General features: G+C 46.1%; 1 protein-coding gene across 2 annotated transcripts in view; it reads left to right on the top strand.

Moving 5' to 3' along the window:
* Positions 1-14,454, top strand: part of LOC311105832 (protein C-ets-1-like) — a 51,262-nt gene that overhangs the window by 22,858 nt on the left and 13,950 nt on the right. For both annotated transcript variants that reach the window (XM_084148041.1, XM_084148042.1), the window contains 5 exons: positions 4,643-4,762; positions 5,457-5,657; positions 6,142-6,219; positions 6,373-6,615; positions 7,989-8,249. In XM_084148041.1, the coding sequence (XP_084004167.1) occupies positions 4,643-4,762; positions 5,457-5,657; positions 6,142-6,219; positions 6,373-6,615; positions 7,989-8,249 (903 nt within the window). The remainder of the gene's footprint in view (positions 1-4,642; positions 4,763-5,456; positions 5,658-6,141; positions 6,220-6,372; positions 6,616-7,988; positions 8,250-14,454) is intronic.

The raw sequence follows: 14,454 nt of genomic DNA, 5'->3' as shown, positions 1-14,454 counted from the left end.
AGTAGTAGTTATAGGTCTGGTCAACAGTAGTAGTAGTTATAGGTCTGGTCAACAGTAGTAGTAGTTATAGGTCTGGTCAACAGTAGTAGTAGTTATAGGTCTGGTCAACAGTAGTAGTAGTTATAGGTCTGGTCAACAGTAGTAGTAGTTATAGGTCTGGTCAACAGTAGTAGTAGTTATAGGTCTGGTCAACAGTAGTAGTAGTTATAGGTCTGGTCAACAGTAGTAGTTATAGGTCTGGTCAACAGTAGTAGTTATAGGTCTGGTCAACAGTAGTAGTTATAGGTCTGGTCAACAGTAGTAGTAGTTATAGGTCTGGTCAACAGTAGTAGTAGTTATAGGTCTGGTCAACAGTAGCAGTAGTTATAGGTCTGGTCAACAGTAGCAGTAGTTATAGGTCTGGTCAACAGTAGCAGTAGTTATAGGTCTGGTCAACAGTAGTAGTAGTTATAGGTCTGGTCAACAGTAGTAGTAGTTATAGGTCTGGTCAACAGTGGTAGTAGTTATAGGTCTGGTCAACAGTAGTAGTAGTTATAAGTCTGGTCAACAGTAGTAGTAGTTATAGGTCTGGTCAACAGTAGTAGTAGTTATAAGTCTGGTCAACAGTAGTAGTAGTTATAAGTCTGGTCAACAGTAGTAGTAGTTATAAGTCTGGTCAACAGTAGTAGTAGTTATAGGTCTGGTCAACAGTAGTAGTAGTTATAGGTCTGGTCAACAGTAGTAGTAGTTATAGGTCTGGTCAACAGTAGTAGTAGTAGTTATAGGTCTGGTCAACAGTAGTAGTAGTTATAGGTCTGGTCAACAGTAGTAGTAGTTATAGGTCTGGTCAACAGTAGTAGTAGTATTTATAGGTCTGGTCAACAGTAGTAGTAGTTATAGGTCTGGTCAACAGTAGTAGTAGTTACATTTCTGGTCTGGAGGCTGAGGCTGAGCACCACAGGCTTGTGAAGGGAGAGGGCACCCAGCAGTTGTGAAGGGAGAGGGCACCCAGCAGACAGTGGTGGAGCCCTAAGAATAGCAGCAGTGTTCCAACAGGGATGGATGGATGGATGGATGGATGGTGGGATAGCCCCAGCCTGTGACCTCAGTACAGCGCCTGGGCTGGCCCTCATCTGGCCCTGGCCCACGGTCGGTCCTGCTTTGACACCACTACTCTTCCTCAAGCGAGTGCCGAGTGGCCTCTTCTATTCCTGTCTCTGGCCCTGGCCCTCACATAGAAATCCAAATAGCGGCAGAACAAGCGGTCCTCTTAGGACTTAGACTGCCCTCTGACCCCCCCCCCCCCCCCCACCACCACTTCATTCCCCTGCTGCTCTGCAGGGCTGAATGGTCTCTCTTTATGTCAGCAGGGTTTATGACCCTGCGCTCCCAGACTGGGACTGATAGGAATCCCCATCAAAGCCTCTCTCAGATAGCGGCGTCACCTCTGGACATGGGGTCCCTGAGTGAGTAGGACCCCCTGGTGGTACCCACCACCGCTGCCTAATAACCCATAAAGCCGTGGAGGGATATTTTCCATAAAGGGGTTGACCAGGGTTGGCCCTGAAATGACCGACCCGCTCAACCCACCACTCACCTCTCTCTCTCTGGGAAGTGACACCTTAGCCTCAGGAAGTAGACCCTCTAGTATACATAAATACAGCCTTACAGCGCTGCAGAGAGAGAGAAAGAGAAAGAGAGGTGTATTGTCAGCCACGGATGTTAATCTCACATCAAACTGAAATAAATCAGCCCTCTATGGCTTTAAATGCATTTCACTGCTGAAATATCTGACAGTCCACTGAATAGCCCCATAGACATTCTCCCCTCTTTGATCGCACACCCACTCTCTTTCTCACACACACAGTGACAGACCTAAATGGACACACACACATTCATACACACTCAATCTAGGACTATTTATAGCCACATGATAGCACAGTGTCTCTTTCTCCCATTGTTTCAGTGGAAGTTTCCTGCTCCATGTATATCGTGGCATCATCTGAAGCAGAGGCAGCGTCGTAGCAGGGGGTTTATGAATGAACACAGCAGTCTCAGCCAGAGGCAGAGAGGTGGCACCGTTCCAGACACTGAGAGTGTGTGAGAGCAGAGGGAGCACTTTGAGGCCTGTGATCAACTCACATTACAGCTCAATGACTCATCCTTCCACTCTCCCTCCACTCCCCTCACCCACCCTACCTCACCCACCCTGCCTTGGCCTGCCGCGCCCCAGCCCCACCACGGTTCCTTAGGGCCATGGCCCCGGCCACAAAATCCCAATTTCACGCCCTCGCTCCGGCGCACAGGCGAAGAAGGCTGCTAATTTGGTTCACGTGTGTCTCCCTCCTCCTCCTGTTCCCCGCTGCTAACAGACTTGGGGGCCAGAGGTGTGGACTGGAACCTTTGTCTGCAGGGAAGGTTAGGAGTGGGGGAAAGGGGATGGTTATTCCAGCACGCACAGCATCCATTCAGTGGGTGTCTCTGGGGACAGATATGATAGTGGCACTCTGCACACCAACCACTCACTGACATTACTCACAGGATGACACCAGAGCAGTGACTAACAATATATTTTACAGTGAAGTGTAATCATTTATAATGTGTCAGACATAATCATATTCAGTTCAGTCTATAGGAGCTTCATGCACCAGGAAATATCATGTTGAAGTTAAAACATGAATGTTATGCAGTTCAGACATACGCACATTGGTTAAATGATAACTAGGACACGTGTCTTTTCTAGGTTTTTAAAACCGCCTGTTTCAGCTGGTGGGCGTCTGAATGATATGAACACCCACCTGCTCACCCAGAGGGAGCTGTGTGTGTCGTTGAGCTGGTTCGGAAGTGCAGACAAACTCCACTCGATCCATCTAAATTAAACTGCAACATTCCCTCAGTTTCTGCCTTTGATAGATATCAAAGCCCAGGCACAGTCTGGCTCTGAGCAAGCCCCATCTCATCTCAGCCAGCGACCGCTCTCCACTAGTGCTATCCAACACTACATAGTTACTCAACAACCAGCCGCCTTGGTGGAGATGGTCAAGATGACTGTGTAGTCAGGGACATGGTGTACACTATACAATCAGGTCTCGTTTTATTTTCATTTCAGAATGCTTTCAGAATCAGAGCCTGTTTTGCTGTGTCATGTCGAGGGCCTTGTCTGACAATAGCCTCTTCAGTCTTTTGCAATATGATACTAAAATAGCATGATACTGTAGAAATGTGTAACCTAGCCAACAAAGTGGAGACTCTAATATGTTGTATAATCAGGACTTCCAAATGGAGAGAGGGAGCATGGTGGCCTAATCGAATCACACACCGGCAGAGTGTTACGGTTCGCTTCCATTTGGGCACTCTGCATAATGTGGTCTGTCAGCTTCCAGCGGTTAGACACAGAGAGAGAGAGCCTTGGGTTCCAGGCAGGCAGTGTTGGTTTACAGTTCCACAGCCCAAAGAGGAGAGACAGCTGTTGTGCATTCCAGACGAAGTCGGGAACATTGACGAGCGTTGAAAACACGCATGAACTGCATATCGCCAAGGCCTCCCCTTCGCTGGGCTGGCAGATCAAACCAGGGCAGAGATGCCATAACATCTGGGGCGTCGAGAGACAGCAGAGTGGTGACAAAACGTCTCCAGTCTCCCTCCAGGCCTGCTTGTGATCTGGTAGTTTACCTCACACGGCGAGGGGTGATAGAGACAGAGTGACATACAGCCGTGGTAGTAATTTATGCCTTTCTTTGTTATGAAATGTAGTGTGGTGATTTCTATATTTATTCACAGTAGACTGTCACAGTCATTGTCTGTCTGTCTGTCTCTGTCTATGTCTCTGTCTGTGTTTGTCTCTCTCTCTCTCTTTTCATGTCTTTGTTTTTTCAGACTGTTGCCGTCTTGATCTGAGTAGAGTTTTAGCACTCTAGTCTAGCGCTCCTGCCCTGGGGGCTTTCCCTCTCCTCCTCCCTCCATCCACCCCTCTGTAGCCTAGTAGAGTCTAATTAGATCAGTGCGAGTCATCAGGCACGGTTTAAAGCCATCAAAGAGTGCTCTGTCTCCTGCTGGGGGCACACTGGCTGTGAGGGGAGAACAGTGGGCCTGTGTGTCCGGGACCCCAGAGACACCCCTCACCCTCCATACACCCCCCTCGACCCCCTACCCCCACCCACTCCAGCCTGGCAGGGTTCAGGGTGACATCATCACCTCATCCCTAACCTCTGACCCTTGCCGTTTGACCACCATGGTGTTGGGGTGACAGTAGACCCTCTGTGTGTCAGGGGTGGACATAGTTAGGAGTTCCCAGTGGCCACTGATAGGTATTAGCCCCAACCTGTGAATCCCACCCAGGGTATGACCGGGTCAACAGTGAGAATGGTCTCTGAAAGCCTCTTAAAGCCCTTCTACCTTGTCCATGTGTGAGTCATTCATGTATTATATTGCCAAACAAACAACACTTGGACAACACGGACAGCGGAAGCTGGAGCATGTGTTGTTTGTGTGAACGCGTATGTGACCAATGCGTTTGCGGCAGCTGCCATATAGTATAATTGATTCTCTCCCAAGTTGATACACTGTCTGTCTGGACTGTGTTTGTGTGTGTGTGTGGCCCTGTGTTCTGTGCTCTGTGAGTCTGACTGCTAGTCTCTCTCTATCTCTCCTGTGTGACTGACAGATCTGGAGTGTGGAGATGTGCCCCTGCTCACTCCAGGGAGTAAAGAGATGATGTCTCAGGCTCTGAAGGCCACGTTCAGTGGCTTCACAAAGGAACAGCAACGACTGGGCATTCCCAAAGGTAAGGCACTTAAACAAGGGCTTACTTTCTCTTTCTGGGTCTTTCTCTCTCTTTCTCTCCCTCTCTCTTTTTCTCTTCCTAGCTCTCACTTTTAATGCATATTTTTTAGATTACCCACTGTGACATGTTTCCCAATACACACTCAAAACCTAAACCCATCCTCTCAGTATGACTAAAGATAGCTAAGTGGTGACATTATATACAACATGACAGATTGAGTGTACTGGCTGTCAGACAGATTGTAGGAATCAGAGAAAGCCTGGGTAGAGAGACAGACAGAAATGATTCATTATGGTTCCTCGATTGAGGCATACCACAGGGCTCATCATTTTGGTATTATAGGATGCAGCAGGTCTATGTTGGGTTTCCCCAGTCCAGCCCACCCAACCAGTCTGCAAATAGCTGGGGTTTCACTGACAGTCTATTGTTACTGTCACCACGTATCTGCACCACCTCTCCTCTTACCTCAAATAGCAGCAGCAGGTCTAAAATCGTGACCCACTGAAACTGCTAATGAAAATGAATGTGCTACATAAATGTCTCTGTGGCCTGATAATACCTAATCTCCATTCTAGTTCAGGGGAATGTAGATTAAAACAGTGGAGTGGAGGTATCTTGTGACCATGTATATGACTGTGACCTCAGGTAGCCCTTCAGTGACATGTCCCTCCCTCTCCCCCCATGTCTCTCTCAGACCCCAGGCAGTGGACAGAGAGCCACGTGGGAGAGTGGCTGATGTGGACGGTGAACGAGTTCAGCCTGAAGAGTGTGGACTTCCACAAGTTTTGTATGAACGGGGCCAGTCTGTGTGCTCTGGGGAAGGAACGCTTCCTGGATCTAGCGCCTGACTTTGTGGGCGACATCCTCTGGGAACATCTAGAGATGCTTCAGAAAGGTAGGCCCAGGCTGTAGCATGATGTACTACAGTACCCATATTGCTCTGTACAACATATCAATCAGGGTCGGGCTCAATTCAAATTGAAGGCATTTAAAATTCAGAAATGTCCACATTTTTTATATAAATATTTTTTTGATTATTAAATTGTAATTTCTGTTTACTTCCTGAATTGAATTAAAAATTGAGCCCAACCCTGGTATCAATCACAAGCCTCAGAAATGCCTACTGTACCTATCACATTAGCTGTAGTGTGTATTGAAGCACAGCATTGTCTATCTTTGTGCAAAACGGTTTCAAGTGTTAGCGCTGTTTGCATTTACATTGTAATCTGAGACGAAGAGGAAGACCTCCCTTTCCTCCTGGTCATTAATATTTAATCAGCCAGGCCCAACCATACTGGATGCAGTGTGTTTATGGCTGTTATAGGATACATTAAATCAATGACGGGGTCAGTGACGGTTGATATCTATTTTTCATAAAGAAGACACAAAGCATTTCCCTGTCAACGGCCTGACCTCTACCTTCCAGGAATCCCACTATACCTCAGACTACTTTGTCAGTAAGTATCACTGAGGAGACTATATCCTATGTACTGTACATAGTCTGGCTCTAATGCATCAATGGCTTGTTAATCCCTCTCTCTCTCTCTCCCCCTCGTTCTCTCTCTCCTCCTCCTCCTCCTCCTCCTCCTCCTCCTCCTGTGTTTCTCCAGGCTATGGCATTGAACATGCCCAGTGCGTTCCTCCCTCTGAATACTCCGAGCCGGGCTTCATCACAGAGTCCTACCAGACCCTTCACCCAATCAGCTCCGAGGACCTGCTGTCACTCAAGTACGAGAGCGAATACCCCAACATCCTCCGGGACATGCCCCTCAACCCACTGCAGGGGGACTACTTCTCCGTCAAGCAGGAGGTGGTCTCCCCCGACAACATGTGTGTGGGCCGCATCAGCAGAGGTGAGGGGTCACAGACAAGATGGTGAAGGAAATGGTTGGAAATCAAGGTTTAGTGAAGTGTGGCTGTTACAGCTGCTGTATTTTAGGTGCCCTATCTCAAAGAGGAACAAGTTCACTTGGGTAACTTGGGGCCATAACATGAGTAGGCCTGTAGTCCAAGTCTCAGTTGTGATTAAGACTGAGACTCTGATCAATCCATACAGTATGAATCTATGATAAGTAATTCCACACGGTGTAGACACTTGTGTGAGTCTTGAGGTCTAGTTAATTGTGTTGGGTTTGTGAACATCACTGTGTGCGTGTGATTTTGCTGATGCTCTCCAATCTTGCCCTGCCACATCAGTGCATGTACCATGACAGAAGAAAGGAGGCCCTATGGCTGGCTTGTGGTTCAAGCAAACCCGCCTCGAGGATAAAATAAATACATTGTTTGTGTCAAGAGTGAGAAGTGAACAAAGCCACATGGTTCGTTAGAGCTGTCTGTCCCTATAGCTTTCATGTAAATCAGCCCAAGCAAGGTAACCTTCAAGAACAACCACTTTTTTTCTCTCTCTCAACTTTCTCATCTCTGTTTCTCACATCTCAACCTTGAGGTTGTTCTCAGCAAGGACAGAGTGTCAGAGAGCGTGGGTTTTCTTTCTCATGAACCGCTCTGTTTACTTTATCACATGCACATCTGTTTGCTTTCCCACTGATAGTTTGGAGAAGAATTTACAGTGTGGTTTACATTGATACTAATAAAGCTGGGATTTTCTTCTCAAATCCCCCAGCTGAACAAATGAATAGGGGGTATCAGGGAGTTTACAGTACACAGGCCCATACAGTGGACTGACTGGGTATTCGCCTGCAAGGTATGTCCAGGCCTCATACATAATAAATCACTGGGTTTTTGGCAGCATATTGTGCTTTCTCAATGTGGGAAAGTATTTGTGGCACCACCGAAAACCACATGTGGCTTCAATTTGTGCAATTGAAGATTTCAGCATCAGTCGAGGCACTGGATTATCTTTCATTCTTTAATAGCTCGCAGTTGAAATGGTCCTCTTATCTTTGCAGAGGCCAGAAATAGCAAGGCAATTTGTATTGATCTTCTTCCAATTAGACAAAACCAAATGCCAGTTGCACATGCTAAACTGAGTGTGAAAGGAAGGGACCAAGATCATACATTGCGTCATACAGAACAAAGAAGCTCAGTAAGAGTGTAATTTACTGCCAATGTCTAATGTGTATTCCTGCCATAAATATTGTCCTCTTTCAAATCGTAATGTCCCTGCTCAAAACTATTTACTTTCAGACAATTATATTATCATTCCCTCTCACACTATGAGGCAATACAACTAACAGCTTATGCTCTCCCCCTCTGTGTCTCTCAGGTAAGCTGGGAGGCCAGGACTCGTTTGAGAGCATCGAGAGCTTTGAAAGCTGTGACCGTCTGACCCATTCATGGAGCAGCCAGTCCTCCTTCAGCAGTCTGCAGCGCGTCCCATCCTACGACAGCTTCGACTCCGAAGACTACCCCAGCGCCCTACACGGACACAAGCCCAAGGGAACCTTCAAGGACTACGTCAGGGAGCGCTCAGACCTCAGCAAGGACAAACCTGTCATCCCCGCCGCAGCACTCGCAGGATACACAGGTTAGACGAAATTAATGAATAAATGATATCATCAATAAATCAATCAATAAAATGTATTTTTAAAGCCCTTTTTACATCAGCAGATGTCACAAAGTGCTTATACAGAAACCCAGCCTAAAACCCCAAACAGCAAGCAATGCAAATGTAGAAGCACAGTGGCTAGGAAAAACTCCCTAGAAAGGCAGGAACCTAGGAAGAAACCTAGAGAGGAACCAGGCTCTGAGGGGTGGCCAGTCCTCTTCTGGCTGTGCCGGGTGGAGATTATAAGAGTACATGGCCATTAAGGCCAGATTGTTCTTCAAGATGACCAGCAGGGTCAAATAATAATCACAGGGGATCTAGAGGGTGCAACAGGTCAGCAGCTCATGAGTAAATGTTAGTTGGCTTTTTATAGCCGAGCATTCAGAGGTCAAGACAGCAGGTGCGGTAGAGAGAGAGAGGGAGAGTCGAAAACAGCAGGTCCGGGACAAGGTAGCACATCCGCTCAACAGGTCAGGGTTCCATAGCCGCAGGCAGAACAGTTGAAACTGGAGCAGCAGCACGACCAGGTGGACTGGGGATAGCCAGGAGTCATCAGGCCAGGTAGTCCTGAGGCATGGTCCTAGGGCTCAGGTCCTCCAAGAGGGGAGGGAGAGAGGGAGAGAGAGATAATTAGAGGGAGCATACTTAAATTCACACAGGACACCAGATAAGACAGGAGAATTACACCAGATATAACAGACTGACCCTAGCCCCCGGCACAAAGACTATTGCAGCATAGATACTGGAGGCTGAGACAGGGGGGGTCAGAGTACACCGTGGCCCCGCCCAATGATACCCCCGGACAGGGCCAACCAGGCAGGATATAACCCCACCCACTTTGCCAAAGCACAGTCCCCACACCACTAGAGGGATATCAACAGACTACCAATTTACTACCCTGAGATATGGCTGAGTATAGCCCATGAAGATCTCCTCCACCGCACGAGCCCGTGGGGGAGCAAGACCGGACAGGAAGATCACATCAGTAGCTCAACCCACTCAAGTCGAGTATAGCGCAAAAAAGCCTGGTACGACGTGACGCACCCCTCCTAGAGACAGCATGGAAGAGCACTAGTAAGCCAGTGACTCAGCCCCCGTAATAGCGTCAGAGGCAGATAATCCCAGTGGAGAGAGGGGAGCCGGCCAGGCACAGACAGCAAGGGCGGTTTGTCATTCCAGTGCCTTGCCGTTCACCTTCGCACCCCTGGGCCAGACTACACTCAATCATAGGACCACCTGAAGAGATGAGTCTTTACATCCACTGTGATACATACAGTGGGGGAAAAAGTATTTAGTCAGCCACCAATTGTGCAAGTTCTCCCACTTAAAAAGATGAGAGAGGCCTGTAATTTTCATCATAGGTACACGTCAACTATGACAGACAAAATGAGAAAAAAATATCCAGAAAATCACATTGTAGGATTTTTTATGAATTTATTTGCAAATTATGGTGGAAAATAAGTATTTGGTCACCTACAAACAAGCAAGATTTCTGGCTCTCACAGACCTGTAACTTCTTCTTTAAGAGGTTCCTCTGTCCTCCACTCGTTACCTGTATTAATGGCACCTGTTTGAACTTGTTATCAGTATAAAAGACACCTGTCCACAACCTCAAACAGTCACACTCCAAACTCCACTATGGCCAAGACCAAAGAGCTGTCAAAGGACACCAGAAACAAAATTGTAGACCTGCACCAGGCTGGGAAGACTGAATCTGCAATTGGTAAGCAGCTTGGTTTGAAGAAATCAACTGTGGGAGCAATTATTAGGAAATGGAAGACATACAAGACCACTGATAATCTCCCTCGATCTGGGGCTCCACGCAAGATCTCACCCCGTGGGGTCAAAATGATCACAAGAACGGTGAGCAAAAATCCCAGAACCACACGGTGGGACCTAGTGAATGACCTGCAGAGAGCTGGGACCAAAGTAACAAAGCCTACCATCAGTAACACACTACGCCGCCAGAGACTCAAATCCTGCAGTGCCAGACGTGTCCCCCTGCTTAAGCCAGTACATGTCCAGTGTGTTGCCCAGTGTCTGAAGTTTGCTAGAGTGCATTTGGATGATCCAGAAGAGGATTGGGAGAATGTCATATGGTCAGATGAAACCAAAATATAACTTTTTGGTAAAAACTCAACTCGTCGTGTTTGGAGGACAAAGAATGCTGAGTTGCATCCAAAGAACACCATACCTACTGTGAAGCATGGGGGTGGAAACATCATGCTTTGGGGCTGTTTTTCTGCAAAGGGACCAGGACGACTGATCCGTGTAAAGGAAAGAATGAATGGGGCCATGTATCATGAGATTTTGAGTGAAAACCTCCTTCCATCAGCAAGGGCATTGAAGATGAAAGGTGGCTGGGTCTTTCAGCATGACAATGATCCCAAACACACCGCCCGGGCAACGAAGGAGTGGCTTCGTAAGAAGCATTTCAAGGTCCTGGAGTGGCCTAGCCAGTCTCCAGATCTCAACCCCATAGGAGGGAGTTGAAAGTCTGTGTTGCCCAGTGACAGCCCCAAAACATCACTGCTCTAGAGGAGATCTGCATGGAGGAATGGGCCAAAATACCAACAACAGTGTGTGAAAACCTTGTGAAGACTTACAGAAAATGTTTGACCTGTGTCATTGCCAACAAAGGGTATATAACAAAGTATTGAGAAACTTTTGTTATTGACTAAATACTTATTTTCCACCATAATTTGCAAATAAATTCATTAAAAATCCTACAATGTGATTTTCTGGAGAAAAAAATTCTCATTTTGTCTGTCATAGTTGACGTGTACTTATGATGAATATTACAGGCCTCTCTCATCTTTTTAAGTGGGAGAACTTGCACAATTGGTGGCTGACTAAATACTTTTTTCCCCACTGTATGCACGCACCACTTTTCCGTTATATATTTTTTAGAATTTTTTGAAACAAGTTATTTTTTTCATTTCACTTTACAGGTTGTAAATCAACAAAATAGGAAAAACACCAAGGGGTATGAATACTTTTTCAAGGCACTGTATATAGTGAAAACAATAGTGGTCCTTAAACGGAACCTTAAGGAACACCGAAACGTGCAATTGATTTGTCAGAGGACAAACCATCAACAGAGACAAATGTATATCTTTCCGACAGATAAGTTCAAATTAGGGTTTCAAATCTCTCCAAAATAATGTGGTGATCGATGGTGTCAAAAGTGTCACTAAGCTCTAGGAGCACGAGGACAGATGCAGAGCCTTGGTCTGACGCCATTAAAAGGTAATTTGCCACTTTCATGAGTGCAGTCTCAGTACTATGACGGGGTCTAAAACCAGACTGAAGTGTTTGTTTACATTATTTGTCTAAAGGAAAGCAGTGAATTGCTGCGCCACATCTTTTACAAAATATTTTGTAGAGGAATGGGAGATTCGATATATTTAAAAAAAAGTTTTTTTACATTTTCCGGGTCAAGGTTTGGCTTTTTCAAGAGAGGCTTTATTACTGCCACTTTTAGTAAGTTTGGTATACATCCGGAGGATAGGGAGACGTTTATTATGTTCAACATAGGAGGGCCAAGCACAGGAAGTAGCTCTTTCAGTAGTTTAGTTGGAATAGGGTCCAGTATGCAGCTGTAAGGTTTAGAGGCCATTACTATTTTCGTGAATGTGTCAAGAGATACAGGATTAAAAAACTTGAGTGTCTCCATTGATCCTAGGTTCTGGCAGTTCTGTGCAGACTCAGGACAACTGAGCTTTGGAGAAATACGCAGATTCAAAGAGGAGTCCCTAATTTGCTTTCTAATTATCATTATCTTTTTGTCGAAGTAGTTCTTGAATTCATCACTGCTGAAGGAAAAGCCATCCTCTCTTGGGGAATGCTGCTTTTTAGTTAGCGTTGCGACAGTATCAAAAATACATTTAGGATTGTTCTTGTTCTCCTCAATTAGGATGGAAAAATAGGCTGATCGAGCAGCAATGAGGGCTCTTTGATATTGCACGGTACTGTCTTTCCAAGCTAGTCGGAAGACTTCCAGTTTGGTGGAGGACCATTTCAGTTCCAATTTTCTGGAATCTTGCTTCAGGGCTTAGGTATTTTATGTATACCAGGGAGCTAATTTCTTGTGACTAATGCTTTTTGTTTTTAGTGGTAAGACTGCATCTAGGGTATAACGCAAGGTTACATGTTGATCCTCAGTTAGGTGGTTAACAGATGTTTGTACTCCGACGTCCTTGGGTAGGTGGAAGAAGTCTGGAAGGACATCCAGGAATCTTTGGGTTGTCCGAGAATTCATAGCACAGCTTTTGATAATCCTTGGTTGGGGTCTGAGCATATTATTTGTTGCGATTGCAAACGTAATAAAATAGTGGTACAATAGTCCAGGATTATGAGAAAAAACATTTAGATCCACAATATTTATTCCACTGGACAAAACTAGATCCAGGGTATGGCTGTGGCAATACGTAGGTCCAGAGACATGTTGTACAATACCCACTGAGTTGATGATTGCTCCGAAAGCCTTTTGGAGTGGATCTGTGGACTTTTCCATGTGAATATTGAAATCGCCAAAAATTTGAATATTATCTGCCATGACTACAAGGTCCGATAGGAATTCAGGGAACTCAGTGAGGAACGCTGTATACGGCCCAGGTGGTCTGTAAAAAGTAACTATAAAAGTGATTGAGTAGGTTGCATAGATTTCATAATTAGAAGCTCAAAAGACGAAAATGCAGTCTTTTATTAATTTTTTGTTGAAATTTGCTGTCGTAAATGTTAGCAATACCTCTGCCTTTGCGGGATGCGCGGGGGATATGGTCACTAGTGTAACCAAGAGGAGAGGCCTCATTTCACACAGTAAATTCATCAGGCTTGAGCCATGTTTGTCAGGCCAATCACACCAAGCTTATGATCAGTGATTAGTTCATTGACTATGACTGCCTTGGAAGTGAGGGATCTAACATTAAGTAGCCATATTTTGAGATGTGAGATATCACAATCTCTTTCAATAATGACCAGCATGGAGGAGGTCTTTATTCCAGTGAGATTGCTAAGGCGAACCCCGCCATGATAAGTTTTGCCCAACCTAGATCGAGGCACAGAGGTGGTCACAATGGGTATAGCTGAGCTGACTACACTGACTGTGCTAGTGGCAGACTCCACTAAGCTGGCAGTCTGGCTAAAAGCCTGCTGCCTGCACCCTATCTCATTGTGGAGCTAGAGGAGTTAGAGCCCTGTCTATGTTGATAGATAAGATGAGAGCACCCCTCCAGCTAGGATGGAGTCCGTCACTCCTCAGCAGGCCAGGCTTGGTCCTGTTTGTGGGTGAGTCCCAGAAAGAGGGCCAATTATCTACAAATTCTATCTTTTGGGAGGGGAAGAAAACTGTTTTCAACCAGCGATTGAGTTGTGAGACTGCTGTAGAGCTCATCACTCCCCCTAACTGGGAGGGGGCCAGAGACAATTACTCGATGCTGACACATCTTTCTAGCTAATTTACACGCTAAAGCAATGTTGCACTTGGTGACCTCTGACTGTTTCATCCTAACGTCGTTGGTGCCGACGTGGATAACAATATGCCAATACTCTCTACACTCGCCAGTTTTAGCCTTAGCCAGCACCCTCTTCAGATTAACCTTTACGTCGGTAGCCCTGCCCCCTGGTAAACAGTGTATGATCGCTGGATTATTCTTTTTAAGTCTAATATTGCGGGTAATGGAGTCGCCAATGACTAGGGTTTTCAATTTATCAGTGCTAATGGTGGGAGGCTTCGGCGGCTCAGACCCCGTAACGGGTGAAGGAGAGACCTGAGAAGGCTCGGCTTCTGACTCCAACTCGTTGCATGGGGAGAACCGGTTGAGCATGCCGACAGCATTTCTTTCCAGAAGCCTTGAGAAAGTTGTCCGGCTGCGGGGACTGTGCGAGGGGATTTATACTACTATCTGTACTTACTGGTGGCACAGATGCTGTTTCATCCTTTCCTACACTTAAATTGCCCTTGCCTAACGATTGCGTCTGAAGCTGGGCTTGCAACTCAGCTATCCTCACCATATTGCGATAGTTCTCCTGTATATTATGAGTACAGCGACTGTCATCACTAAATGCAGGTTACAGTTTGAAAAATGTGCGATCAACTACAATAGGTATGGCCAAACATTCATGCCTCAGTGTAACTGGGTCTCTCTAACTGGCAGCACAGCTTTTGGCTGAGAGCATTTAT

Source organism: Coregonus lavaretus, assembly GCF_964263955.1.
Source record: "Coregonus lavaretus genome assembly, chromosome: 30".
NCBI lineage: Eukaryota > Metazoa > Chordata > Actinopteri > Salmoniformes > Salmonidae > Coregonus > Coregonus lavaretus.
This window is presented reverse-complemented; position numbering and strand designations above follow the sequence as displayed.